The sequence below is a fragment of the Haliotis cracherodii genome, unplaced genomic scaffold (assembly GCF_022045235.1).
Source record: "Haliotis cracherodii isolate W230 unplaced genomic scaffold, xgHalCrac1.p SCAF_2, whole genome shotgun sequence".
NCBI lineage: Eukaryota > Metazoa > Mollusca > Gastropoda > Lepetellida > Haliotidae > Haliotis > Haliotis cracherodii.
Window position 1 is genome coordinate 20,712,154 of NW_027266275.1, and position 15,685 is coordinate 20,727,838.

Genomic DNA, 15,685 nt, shown 5'->3' on the forward strand with positions numbered 1-15,685 from the left:
CCCTCAAATGAATTACAGGTCTATCGTGATATAACCAAGCAGCCAGCATAGTTCACACAATAAAATACTAAAGCACGAATGGCTCCTCGCGTCGTTGTCGATGAAGCCACCACTGGTATTTCGACCTCCTAGCCTAGACTATTCAAACTAACTTGCAAATCGACACAAATTCTTATATTGATGCACAACTGCGAACAAACAACCACTGTTTTGTTATACCCGCGTGACGTCATTTCTCATCTACAGTTTCTGAAAACCCGGAAATTTTGTTTCTCTGCCACATTATTGTTAATCTGAGACAGTTTGCAGATTCTCCCGATATCTTGTAGGATTCCATTGTTCCGCCAGCGGAACAGAACAGAGATACGCGAATGCACCATAGCTATGACAATACCATTATCGATTCCATTCACTTCCTGGATCAGGGTATTGAACCGTTGAGTTCCACTATGGGGAATTACTCTTGGAACCAATCTATAAGACACAACTATATACTGTTATTTATTCTGAACGAGCTGCCGTTGGTGTTGGGTGAGTAAGGCTTTGGTTTATTAAGTATACCACTTTTCCAGATATTTATCCCCATCCGATGATTATTAATTTTGGAAAATGATTTTACAATTATTGTGTCAATGGATATAATTCAATGGTTTGCAATTAATACATAAAAAGCCTTGGTGGCATGGCTTTACCTATGGTGGTCTGTTCATTGTAAAGGTGAGAAGCATTATAAGATGATACAGGGAGAAGCAAGTTGCATTAGTCCCATGGTGCCACCTTCAAGAATTGACTGACAATGTTTGGTTGGTCCCTGGCACCAATTTCCGTTAACGCCAAATTTGAATCTTTATGAATCGATGTATCTGTTTACAAGTACGTGTTACATGTAACTGTTATTTGACAAATACGTAAATTCAATTTAAAAAACAACAACAGTACTAGTGAATTATTATATTGAATTCTTTGGAGTTTCCGGACAGAATAAGCACACGCACTCCACTTCAAATATAGTCGTCAGTATTAAATCGTCTAGCGTCTACCGAAACTATCGATAGTGTAGTGTGGCATCGATCTCAACCACTGACATTTTGCCTTGGCATCGATAGTACCATCATCAATCCTTGCACCAAGGCTGTACCGACTGATAATCCATGGATGTATTATATTTATATCCTAATAATAGATACGCCGACAGTACGCTAGTCTATTATTAGGGAAACGTGTTGTTGTTATTTGTATAATCTAGGAATTAAGATTGAAAGTAATAATCATTTCCTTAAAGACTTGTGCAAGTCTAGATCAATCGTTACACGCTCAACTAGGCTGCTGCTGTAACTGCAGCACGAGACTAATTAATTCACATACTCAATATTACATTAAATATCTCAAGTATAGCTAGTGTAGATTGTATTGATCTGTTATACTCTGAGGGAAGTGGTTTATGGTTTTTTAAGAAGCGTAAGTGTTCAAGAGTGTGTTTGTCTTAATTTTGTAAGTGTGTTACACTTGTGATTGAACACCAGTTTTGTAGCATAACTACATCAAGTGGACATAGGTTGTCGCGTCCTGAGATTCTTGGGAATCAAAGGGGAGAAGAGGATTGTACTGAGAGAGGTTATTTCACTTGTATAACGACGCGCGCGTGCGTGCGTGCGTGTGTGTGTGTGTGTGTGCGCGCGCGCTTGTACTAGTAGTACGGACTTATACCGGGTTTATAGTGCTAGCCCACTGAAATAGTGTGCCCTGGTTTAAATATGGACCCCCACTCAGACTAAGTATAAGAACAAGTGTCATATAACGTCTTCAGATTGTTATTACGCGGCCAAAGGAACGGTGCACCGACCTTGCGCTCTCCTGGCAGACACTCTATCCACTAGACCACGGAGACGGTCACCTATTGATTCGGGAATGTTGGCGACAGCATGTTCATTTGACATTCTGGCGGAGTACCCCCCGAATATTAAATGATTGGTCCCTAATTAAGCGTCTGTGTCGTCTGTTCACATTAATATTTAATTAAATCATCTCGACGAAGACCACCTACTCACCTGCGTTAGTGACCTACATCTTGTGTGTCTACCATTAAGAGTTCATTCGAGTGTGGCGCTATCTACAATAAGTGTATACAGTATATTAATATTTAAAAAAATATTCGATAGGTTGTACGTAAAGGAAGGACGGGTTAAAAGGACGGGTTATGCGGGTAAAAGAGTGCTTGGGAAGGCCTGAATCATGGGAGATAACTCTTTTGATGTTGGAGTAGCTCTCACAACTTCGACCTCCTTCACTGCGATTACTCTGATTACGTGGAGATCAGGTTACAGCCGATCTCCGGTTACCCCCCTTGCTAAAGAACTGACATGGTAGTAATTTCTTTCAAATCTGGTATTAGACAGGCATGATGTACAAGCTGATGTTAATTAAAACCACGACCTGGCAGAAATTGCTTTCTGTTTGAGCTGAATCCCGACCAAGATGCAGCCTCCGATTCCAAAGGAAGAGCGTGCACAAAGACGGCGTGAATTCAGATTTCAGACTTAATCCGGCTTCTGATTGGATGGCGGCTGAGTGTAATTAGTTTGTCAATTCGTATCTTTTGAAAATTCTCCTCGGATTCTTTCTAGGGGGGCACTCGAGCATAAAGTTTCCATAATCAACGCTTAAATAACCATTGTGAGTGTTCTTTTCACTCCAGACCCTCGACAAAATTATCCCACGTCTTCTCGTTGCTCGGCCACCAGGCTGAAAGGTCGACCGATGCAGACAGTCATGCTTCGCGCAGTTTGAACGACTCCGCTGAAATCCTCCATATAATTTTATTTCGTCTGGGTTTTTTCCTCCAAGTCGTGTTTTTGTTGAAATTTGTCGATTTGTAAGAAGATATTTTGAACTGCAGTTCGCGACCGCCATTACCCCGTATTCAAACACCGTGTGAGCTCGGAAATGAAACAATCGAAATATTTCGTGTGATCACTGAATTAAGTAAGGATGAGACATATGGATGAACAAGTTCTGTATTACAATTAGGAGCGACGGTTCGGTGTATCAAACAAGTGATGTACAGTGTATGGCTGACGCGCATATTTACAGGTATGAGACAGTGTTTATACAGTTGGGTGGATTAGGATGTAGTTACTAGAGTGGAGAAGCCATTTATGTACACTGAAATGTGTCACGTAATGTATGTATATAGCGATGTGGATATGTAACGTGATGCATGTATATAGCGATATGGATATACAATCGGATGTTTTCCTGCGTTAACTTACGAATCTTGGATGATGAAGAAGAAATCGGCTTGCCTTGATATACCAATTTGTATTTGGGTATAACAACGACCATTAGATATCCTCGTGTATATGAAAGTAATAACAGGTAATTTAAATCTTCGTAATCTTTGAAATTCACAAATGTTTTCGGGACTGTCTAAGCCTACCTTCACCCGGGTGCGAGTTTGAACATAATCGGTAGGTCTATAACAACGTAACAGGTATTGAACCCATCAGTATATGGGTTAATTGGGTTATTTTATCTGTTCAAATTGGACTTGCGATTTCATATGAGGATCCAGCGGGATGGGGTGTGTATGTTAAAATTAATTTTTAAATTTTTTAAAAATTAACTTTTTTCGACTGTATAGCTGTAAACCACAGCAAGTAAATGGCCAAGAATAGTCATTGTTTTGACATAAGGTAATAATGTTGAGGTACAAACACGATCCTTTATGTATATAAATTTAGATCATTTCACCTATTAACATGTCAGCCAATATTAACACGAACTGTGTTACGTATACATAAATCCTAGATCACACAGTTTTGTTTTCTAGCGTTGTAATGACGGCGATGAGGTTTTCTTGTTGAAATGATTTTTCTTTTGATTCTGAATTCATAAAAAAACCTGCGTCAATCCGCAAGATGCTAAATTCAATCAAACATAAACAATGTCCAGCCAATTGAGTAAATATTGAGCGTGAACTGAAGCCTAGGGATATTGAAAGGGCAAACAATGTTATTTTTACCATTGTAGAAACAGAGAATTAAAATTACCTTTCAACAGCGTTCCATTGTTTAGCTGTTGTGTCTGTTTTACTTGAGTAAATAGACGTTTATTATGATGCATTCCAGTTTGTTTGTATAATTCATATTAAAAAAAATCCCCAAACATTTTAATACAAATACATAAAAAATAATTGTAGTGCAGGAGAAAATATTGTTGCTTGTATTCTAAATCATACATCACGCATTTCATTAAAACATTCCCTGGTTCACGTGGTAATTATACCTTATCAATAGAGCGATCAGAGGTCACTCCTGGCCTAACTGACTTAGATAAAAATAATAATAATCCAAATCAGCTCTTAACTTTAATCAGTCCCCCGCCTGTAGTCCGGAGGGTGGATATTTGGATCAGTTTACCCAAGTCAGAATCAAATCAGTTGTTGAAAGTAAAAGTGTAATCATTTGAAATTTGTTGTGTACCAAGAGATCGCGGAATTTCCCGTGAAAGCGTTTCGAGAAACCACGTGGTTTCTTTCTAAACGTTTTTTGCTGGTATACACATAATGATTTACAATGTATATATATTCACACTCTAGTGAACTAAAAATACGCCTGATTACACTTATTTATGAATGGGCTTTACTGATAAATCCATCAAACAAACGCAATATGCGGCTGTGTATTTCAAAGGGATACTCGAGTTTCAAATGTCATTACAAATCAACCCCAGGTTCAAGTGGGTGTAGTTTATGTTCTTCCTTGTCGAACTAGCAAATACGTTTCTCCTCGGTTATAAGTTTAAGTAGAACCTTAAATGTGCAAAAAATGTTTTATATCCCCCCAAGTGGCCTAATCTTGCATTATATGATGTTGTTTGACACAAACCGGTTTATCTCTTGGTTGTCTGTATTTATCAGTGAGGCTTGCTCGCGGGGTCGGCTAACTGTGTAAACATTAACCATAGCTACTGACCTAGTAAGTCTTCAAACACGCTCTTTCGTTTTTCCTTCACAGATCAACATCCAGAGAAGTTCTGGGAGCGCTGCGAGCCGAGCGGTTACCCTGATGAGAGAGAGAGCAAGCCACTGAGGCGAGTAGAGAAGCTCCACTCGAGTGACTCTGGTAGGTTGACCCTGAGCGGAGAATACGCCGTGCTTGTCAGTCCGGTGTGAAGTGTGGCGGTGTGAGGAGTTTAGCTGCACTCCACTGCTGGTGTGGAGTCGGTATATAGACAGACGGAGAGAGCCATTCATCATGAGTTGATATGTGAAGCAAGCAATGCCTCGTTGTAGACGGAAACTTTCTGTTATAGTGTGTGTCATCTGTACATTTGTACTCTGTCTCAACACTTTGATTGTTTTGAGACTATCCAACACTGCCACCCTCGCGGAGGGGGGTGGGGGCAGTCATCCCCACCCCGTACAGGACTTCGGGGACTCTGCCGGTTTGGCCCACCTGCCTGCATGGCGGAAAAGACTGAACAAGAGCAACTATACCAGTGACACTAGTCCGGAGGGGGAGGGTGTTGGGGTGGGCGACCACGAACCCTATAGACTCAACTATATGCCCCAACAGAAGGCAAACGAGCGAGATCCAGAGAAACCTTTAAAACATGTGCAAGAAAACAACAATGTCAGTTCGAACCCAAGGACGTTCAAATCTAATTATTCCGACCAACAACTGGATAATTTTCTACGTGTTCTGAATAGAATAAACAACGAAAGCTTCCCCTTTTCTACACACGATGAAGTCCCATATTTTAAGTTTTTGCGGATGTACCGGAAAAGCTCGAGGAGGAAAGGATTTGGTCTACCTGTTTACAAGAATTACAAGGGGTAAGTGAATGAGAAATCTCAATATCCTTTTGTTATTTGAAGCTCGTGTATATGTCATATGTCCATGTAAAATAACTATAGGCGGTTCCATTGAGCTGTCTTCTCTGCAGTACCAGTGATGTCAAACTACGAGACTGCACCGATGAAAAGCGTCAAGTCGGTATCAGCCATGTTAAAGAAATGCCCCATAGTATTGTGAGGAATTAAAACGCTAAATAACATTTGGACAATTTCAAAAGTTAAGCACACATAACCAAATGACTTGTTTCTGTATTATGTTTTATGATAAATTCTAAAACGATGTAGGGATAGAAACAATAATACTTAATAGTTTAAAATAATTTTAAATAATACTCTAACACAACAGCTTACGTAAACTTGGTAATAAGACCATTATGTTACCCCGACAAACGGTACACTGCCAGCTTGTATCCCATTTAAACAGCAGATGGCCAATGTAACGACACTTATGTGGTGGCTGTGTATAATTGTATATTATTTATTTATTTCTGAGAAAATTGGAAAATTATTCATATATTTTTCGACGCCGGTACATCAGATATTTTGTATCAGCTTTAAAGATACCCTCTGTAAACTCGTTTTTTAGTTCATTAATCCTTTTCCACACATTGCATCCATACACTTCACACATTATTCTGGCAACTAAATGGGTCGTATATTTCACCTGAATAATTTAAGGAGCTTGAAGGTAATTTGGTCGCTTCACTGAATGTTACCTCGCAATGGCCAGTTATGGAACAGTCTTGTTGATGCTGACGATGCATTTGCCATTTTCACTTTTTGGTTAATAACCAGTTTAAAGGGAAGTGGTATCCATGTGCACGTCGAATGAAACATTTTCATGCAATGCATCCGCGATAAACGACTTATGTATGTCTATCGTTCTGTGTGACGCTAAATACGACCGTACATCCTTACGTACATACCTATTGAGCGTATCGAAAACCGGAGAACATACAGGCAAGCTCATCAAACGAACGAACGCACCCTTTTCATACATTTATTATTCAAACATGATCATACTCATTTCCATCGCCACGTACCGTGAATTTTCATAAACGCTGTTATAGAATAGATGAGACGGGATATCACTCGTATTAAATGTAGCCAGTGCTGCATAAGTAAATAACATACTTAATAAAATATCTATGACAATATGAATGTATGTATGGACTGCTTTAAAGCACAATAGTTGATTGATATCAAAGTACGGCATAACGTGTTCCACATCTGTTCACATGAGATGGGAGTGAGTGAGTATGGTTTTACGCCGCTTTTAGAAAAAAATCAGGGATATCACGGCGGGGGACACCGGAAATGGGCTCACATACTGTACCCATGTCGAGAATCGAACCCGGGTCTTCAGCGTGACGAGCGAACGCTTTAACTACTAGGCTACCCGACCGCCCCACATGAGATGGGACGCAAACAGATTTGATGAATGTGACCATAAGTTCTTTTCAATGAGACCAATCCTTAATAAAATGAAGACATGAAGGACAATGCTTACTAGCAGGTAAGGGTCTGGCAATTTATAATAGGGGTGGGTGGGTCATAGGGAATCAGGGGAAGGTATTTATGCACATATTTGGGGAGGGTCCGGGAAAAATGGACCTTGTATAATAAGAAATATATAGTGCTTTTGCTGCTTGTTCTTTCGGAAATGTCATGAAAACAATGTACACGGTGAGGGACCTCCAAAAATATGACAAGCATTAGGGATCCCAGGTGTCGCATGATCCTGTCAGTCAAGCAAGGCGTCACTTATGTCGCCGTCATTCTGTCAAGCATGTACGGGCCCTATTGATGCTGTCAATCGTCTACGCGGTCATATGTTTCGCTCGCGAATCTGTCAGACATGTACGGGATCCCATTAATACTGTCAAGCCCAATAGGGAAGCCATTTGTCGCCGTGATACCATCAAGCAAATTCGGGAGCCAAGGTGTCGCTGTGATACTATCAAGCAAATTCGGGAACCCATGTGTCGCCGTGATACTGTCCAGCATGCCCGGGGTCACCTGTGTCGCCATGATACTGTCAAGCATGTACGGGTCCACTGGGTCGTCTTAATACTGTCGGACATTGTCCCGGGGTCACCTGTGTCGCCGTGATACTGTCAAGCATGCCCGGGATTAGCTGTGTCGCCGTGATACTGTCAAGCATGTACCGGTCCTCTGGGTCGTGTTAATACTGTCGGACATTGTCCCGGGTTGAGGTGTCACGTTCGGGAGTACACGTGGTTGTTTGTGACGTGTTAAGTACGACAGGACACATTACCACAAACTTAACTGTGACAACGTCCGGCTTAGGGAGTCTCGAGACTGTGTCACGCCCACGAGAGAGAGAGAGAGAGAGAGAGAGAGAGAGAGAGAGAGAGAGAGAGAGAGAGAGAGAGAGAGAGAGAGATGTATCCAACCTTGTTGTCAAGTTACTGAAGAAATTGATAAATTGATCAAAAGCCAGAGAGAGAAATATTCAGGCTTTGTGACGGCGGTCTGTAAATAATCGAGCCCGGACCACATAATCCAGTGATTAACATCATAAGCATCGATCATCAACCAATTCAGCGAACCTGACCAATTGATCCAGTTAGTCGGCTCGCACGCCAAGCATGGGCTGCTGAAGACCAATTCTCACCCGGATCTTCACGGGGGCCAACGGCCAACTAAGAGCCAATGCATACTCTAATATATAATGTCACTGTCACCTCTGTGTCACTATAATTCATGTCTGTGTCACTATATTTCATGGCTGTGTCCTCGAAACAGATGTTCTCTATCCACAGCGACACGGGTACTACATTTAAATACCAAAAGTACACTGTACCCGATGAATTGAAAAAAAACATAAACCTGATACACTGCCAGACGTGCTAACAGCTGTCAATCAAAGCTGCATATTGTGCAAAAACATAAAACAGGACTTTTTATGAATTTTACAGGATTGACGAACACACCACATATGTTAAGAGATGATATGCTGGATAGATCCGATTGTTGCAGATCTCAAAATGGAATAGTTTAACTAACAGTACATCACTCAATGCTTCAAACAAAACACTGAACGTCCTCAGGCTTAAAGTATACAATCGTTGGTTTGGTTTGTTTTGGTTTGTTTGTTGTTTAACGCCGCACTCACCAATATTCCATCTAAATGACGGCGGTCTGTAAAATAATCGAGTCTGGACCAGACAATCCAGTGATTGACATCATGCGCATCGATCCAAGCAATTTGGGTCTATGACATGTATCAACCAATTCAGCGAGCCTGACCACCCGATCCCACCCGACAAGCATAGTCGCCTTTTACGACAAGCATTGGTTACTGAAGACCTATTCTACCCCGGAATCTTCAGGTGTCTGTATACATTCGTCATCACGGATAAGTCTCTCACAAAGTGTACAATCGTCATTACAGTGCAATTCTACGCATCTCTCGTTATACTGCAAACTGTCGAATGGCCAAAAAGTATTTCGAACTTCAACCATTTCACGATACACTACCACTAATTTTGATCTGAAACCCTAATGTATTCAATATACAGGAATGGGGATATTCGCGTACGGGTAATGTCATCGACGTATGCTCCACGTACGGGTAATGTCATCGATGTACGTTCACGTACGGGTAATGTCATCGACGTACGTTCACGTACGGGTATTGTCATCGACGTACGTTCACGTACGGGTAATGTCATCGACGTATGTTCACGTACGGCTAATGTCATCGACGTATGTTCACGTAAGGGTATTGTCATCGACGTATGTTCTCGTACGGGTATTGTCATCGACGTATGTTCACGTACGGGTATTGTCATCGACGTACGTTCACGTACGGGTAATGTCATCGACGTATATTCTCGTACTGGTAATGTCACTGACGTACGTTCACGTACTGGTAATGTCACTGAGGTATGTTCACGTACGGGTATTGTCATCGACGTATATTCACGTACGGGTATTGTCATCAACGTATGTTAACGTACTGGTAATGTCACTGAAGTACGTTCACGCACGGGTATTGTCATCGACGTATATTCACGTACGGGTTTTTCATCGACGTATGTTCACGTACGGGTATTGACATCGACGTATGTTCATGTACTGGTAATGTCACTGACGTATGTTCACATACGGGTATTGTCATCGACGTATGTTCACGTACTGGTAATGTCACTGACGTATGTTCACGTACGGGTATTGTCATCGACGTATGTTCACGTACTGGTAATGTCACTGACGTATGTTCACGTACGGGTATTGTCATCGACGTATATTCACATACGGGTATTGTCATCGACGTATGTTCACGTGCTGGTAATGTCACTGACGTATGTTCACGTACGGGTATTGTCATCGACGTATATTCACGTACGGGTGATAATGTTATCGATGACTGTTCAGGCACAAGTAGAATCGGATTGAAGTACGTTCAAGTACAAGTTACAATGACACCGACATAGAATCGGCTACTAGTAATACATTGATAAAATACTTACTTTGATAATATGCAATTATTTTAAAACAGCTTTTGTTTAAAAAAACACAAAGAAATGTTGTTGTTTTTTATATTGTTTGCATCTAAACTGTGTTTCGTTTGTACCAAAAGGCCCAAGTACTGAATACAGTGAGGTACTCATAGTGATATCAGGAAGAGAATTTATGAATGTCACCTTCTTTATTATGTCCAGCTCATAATAATGACGTTTGTATCCATAAATTCTCTTCCTTATGTGTATCACTTCTAAATGCCTTTCAAAGACTTAATAGTGATATCAACATTCATTCAAGTTACAATGACACCGACATACAATCGGCTACTAATAATACATTGATAATATACTTACTTTGATAATATGCAATTATATACAAGTAACATTAAAAATGAAATAGAAAAGAAAGCAATATGGATTAGAAAGTCTCATTAAAAAAATCGTTGCTTCTATTACAGTTACGCAAATCATTTTTGAAAACTCCACCAAGGTCATTGTTACGAGAAATGTAACAAGCGAGCTGTTTTCAGCTGTGTTAAAATCAGGAATGATTGTATCCCCGAGTAACAAAGATACAAGCGTCTTTCATTCCGTCTTATCTCCTAGCATCTATCTCCACTCATTTAGCTGGCAGAACCACGACGTATACACTGCTAAAAAACGACTCTCAGATACGTGTTTGTGTTTTCGTTTCTTTGTTGTTTAAGGCCGCACTCAGCAATATTCCAGCTATATGACGGCGGTCTGTAAATAATCTAGTCTGGACCAGACAGTCTAATGATTGATATCATGAGCATCGATCCACGCAATTGGAATACGATGACATGCATCAACCAATTCAGCGAGACTGACCACCCGATCCCGTTAGACGCCTTTTACGGCGAACATGGGTTGATGAAGACCTATTCTACCCTGGATCTTCAGGGGTGCTCCTCAGAGACCTCAGATGTTTTAGTGGACTGTCAGTGGGGGGTATGTACTTTACAATAGCCTTCCTGTGTCGACCCATTCGTGACCAACTCGTGTTATTCCGGCACAAGCCGAATAGCTTGCAGGTTACGGAAAGAGGCGAGTGGTGACGAATGGTGTCGACCTTACCCTGTTATATTCTCTCTGACGTTACAAATAACACTCAGTTTTGTATAATTGGATGTAATTCAACTGTATGCCATTAGCATCACAACGCCCATCGATTTCTGAAACGCATGACTTTATCTCCACCCGTGCTTCTTTGAAGTTTAGGAGAAATGTGTATGTAATAAGGTAAAGCCTTCAGCCTGTCACTCTGTGTTAACTTTTTGAGAGAAGCGAAATCGTCTCGGGAATGCTTATCTTTTTGATTATATGACACACATTTTTTTAGGTACTGACCCCTGACCTAGATATTAACGCCAAACAAGGAATGATTGTTACAACCACGCCTGACCTATAGATAAACCAGGACTATATTATCTCGCGGATGTGTTAATCTTGACACTTTGCCGTTTAAAGTGTGATAATACTGTTATGCAACATAGAAGACCTCTCAATGTGACCAAACGCAGAATGTTCACAGAATTTGATATTCACTGCGAGACTGCCATGATGTATTGTTGAAGAGAAGAGAATTTCTTTAGGAAGCGGATGTTGCTGTAGTTTTATATGTTTATGTCAAACATATTTGATTGTTGAAATTCAAGATGACATTGAACCGACAATGCACGGAAGCAGTCACAATTCTGCATGTCAAACATATGTACATGTTCAGACTTCGATAAGAGTAGCACGTGGAACTGAGTGTTCAAAACAGACTCTCAAACGTTCTGACAAGTGTGTTTATTTATTTATCGCTATGTCTCATTAGCCAAGACCACACTTTTCGAAATACATACACAATTATTGTAATCATATAAACTAACATTTATAATCTAAACCAACACAATGACAATGTCAAACTCTCATTAACACCATCACAAAAGAGGATGACCGTTAACCTGAGGCCGTTTCAAATACACTGTATACTCGAACTCCGCTCAGTTTATACAGTAAACTACGTTTATAACGAACACGCTTATAACGAACTGTTTCTTGGTGCCGTCCATTTTCTGTATGGATGTTGTACATATGCTTGTAACGAACTACGGTTATAACGAATTAAAATTAGTGGTCCCTTTGAGTTCGTTATAACCGTAGTCTACTGTATATCATTTAAGATTACAATTTTATGGTACTTGCATCTTCCTTATCGGTATTAGGGGAAATGATTAAATACAGACACTCCGCTTATATCGAATTGCGATTACTTGATACATAGTCGAAGTGTTTTGAATTTCATGCTACATACACTTTCCTTATCGGTATAAGGGTCAGATTATTAACTATCGACTCTCTGCTTCTATGGAACTACGGATATCTCGATACATCTATCAGGATTCCTAGTATTTCGAGTAAACGAGGCTTCAGTGATCGTTATGTTTATCGATACTATTCATGCTCCGTCGGACGCGAAATACACTGTCCTACCGTGCCTTGAATATAACATTCAACTGTTTAATGAATTAAAATAATTCTTCCTTTCCCCCCGAGATCCACTGCAATGTAATGCTGTCCCCTTTTGAAAAGCAATAATCCTTTTCAGACTACACCGGATAATGTATTCGCGGCAACTTGATCTTGAATGGTAACGTCAGAAGCGGGATGCATGCGCGACTGAACACAACTGGATTGACTGCAAGGGTTAAAACGAGTGCATCAAATCATACGTCATGTTACAAGCATGACACTCTCAACACACGGCCCCGCTACTCAAAAAAGATCTTGGCGTTAAACTGCGACAACAACCATACTGTATATATAATCATGAAGCCTATATATCTTTATTTAGACTCCCTTCTCTAAATTATAGCGTCACGGCAGTTGTAATACAGCCTGGTTCCCTGGGTCATGACCGTGGAATAGATTTATTTTATGAAAATATAATAATCTAGAAACGCATACAAAAGCAAGTCTAGCCAGCTCAAGCTAGCTCTATTCCACTGACATCAACATAGGGAATTTTTTTTATTTTTAGAGTCAAAAAGGATATTGTGTACTATAAGATTTCAGAGACTAAATGTTAGCCTACTGGGTATGCTGCGCTGGCGCTCATGTTCAACTAGGCTGTAACAATCGCTTTGTTGAACCAGGCCTAAGGGCTTCGGGATAGACTAGATCCTAGTCTGTCTTCCAAACCCAAGAGCGGGGTATCGGATGATCACAATGGCTGCGAAGTATGGACTCATGTGATATATAATTATAAAACACCGCTTGGTCATGGTTATGTAGTCATTACAATTGACATCGTATATATTATGTTATCTTCATTTTCAACTTATCGTCAACCATGTTTTCATATTGTCTATTTAACAGTTAATCTGCGACATTTACCTTGAGTACTATACAGACAGTTCTTCGAATTGTCAATCGTGTCTTTTGTATGGGCTGGAGACAATGATTGGACAAGGGGTTTCCACTGAGGGGCAAAAGAAAGTATACCGAGTTTGTTGTTAAATTTGTTGTCTTTTAAATAATCATTCATTCCTGCAACAGACTGTAAAAGGTAATTGTTGGCTGGGTAATTTTGTGTACAAATATATTGGGTCAACGAAGACTGGGGTAAGAAATGAATTTGCCACCACAAAGCCCCTACCATGTTTGATATCTACATCTGTGCTTAAAAAGCAAATTTATTGATTTTCAAAGGTACGATGTGTAAGATACCTGTTTACAGTTGTGTATTTCGCGAATTATATTGTTTTTAATGTCAGTCATTTTATTTTTTTATTAAAAACACCCTGTAGAAGTATTCTTTGTGTGCTGACTAAGCGCCTGTGCAGCTTATGTTTGGATATAAGATCGCCTATTTTCAATTGAAAATCAAACGTGATATAACAATATATATAATCACACACACACACACACACGCACACACACTAACACACACACACACACACACACACACACACACACACACACACACACACACACACACACACACTAACATACACTAACACTAACACACTAAAAAAACAACAACACACACACATACGGGTATTTTCACGAAGAACCAAATTGACATAGGCGCGGTCACGTTGACCCTGCGGGTATGACGTCACGGCGTCGACGTCAGGGCAAACATAACCCCGATGGGGCACAGAGAAGCGTTGGGGAAGCGGACTGGGCAAATAGAAACAAGGATGTAGGTCATTTTTTAACAAATACTAGGAACACCAAAGCGACAACGATTAATGAGTGTTTATGCAGGATACCACTAGCAGAAAGCTGTTGGCGGCAACGCAGTTTTAATAAGGTCAAAGTCATTACGGTCGTATGTTAAGTCATGTCTAGCTTTTGTTTGGACCAGAAATGCCAAAAGCAAATGCGAGGGTCAGAGGTTAATATTCATCATTTACAATCCCTCCTCACATCTTGTTTACCGAATCAACTTAAAAACCCGACCTTTAGAACGATTTCGCTTGCAATTCTTACATGTCCAAGTAAGAAGCTTAATGTAAGTAATTTATTATAGGCTGATGTGTCATCCAAGGTTCAAAGGCACGTCTTCAAAGAGTGGACGTGTTTTACAAGATCGTTAGCTAACGGCGTCTATCACTACCTCGCAACGCCCTCTGTCGGGAAGATAAGTTTGGCAGTTTGTTAATATACTACCCAACTTAAGTATGGGGTATATTTGTACTATGATTGGAAGCGGGCCCAATAGCTTCCAAAAATATGATTAATTAGTTTTGTGTATCGTGGAATAATACGATTATCCTTAACAAGAGTTGAGTAATTTAGTATCAATGTTCACAGAAGCTGTGAAAAGGGGCTAAGGGTATTAAGAGCTCTTTAAGGAAGCGCGGATACTGCGTTGTTGAAGAGGAGGGAGCATCTTTGTGATTTGGCAATTGAGTAGTCGTGAAATTTCTATTGAAAACATGTCACTAAGTGAGATACTTATATTCTAGTAATACGTTTATTCTTGATATACACGATCACGTATAAAACGTCCGAATAAATATTTTGTGTGCTTCGAAAAGGAGGGTGAGCACCCTTCGCCACTCTTTAGATCAGTGTACGGTAAGTACCTCCTGACATTTCTGGTGTCCGTGATATTGCGGAAATACTGCTTAAAGGGGCGTAAAACTATACTCACTCACTCGCCCACTCACCCACTCACTCACTCACTGTAGGCGTTAAACAAGGGTCGAGGCTGCTCAGTGAACTGGTTATTATTTTTACACGAGTGAGCTTACATACGTACATACTTTATACCAACCTCACTTATAACATATACAGTAATCTACGGTTATAACGA

At 40.3% G+C, this 15,685-nt stretch overlaps 1 protein-coding gene across 2 annotated transcripts in view; it reads left to right on the forward strand.

Annotated features, from left to right (window-relative positions):
• LOC139467402 (extracellular serine/threonine protein CG31145-like) overlaps positions 1–15,685 on the forward strand; it is a 91,988-nt gene that overhangs the window by 46,188 nt on the left and 30,115 nt on the right. For both annotated transcript variants that reach the window (XM_071248954.1, XM_071248955.1), the window contains exon 2: positions 5,016–5,836. In XM_071248954.1, coding sequence (XP_071105055.1) covers positions 5,280–5,836 — 557 coding nt within the window. In that variant the 5' untranslated portion in view covers positions 5,016–5,279. The remainder of the gene's footprint in view (positions 1–5,015; positions 5,837–15,685) is intronic.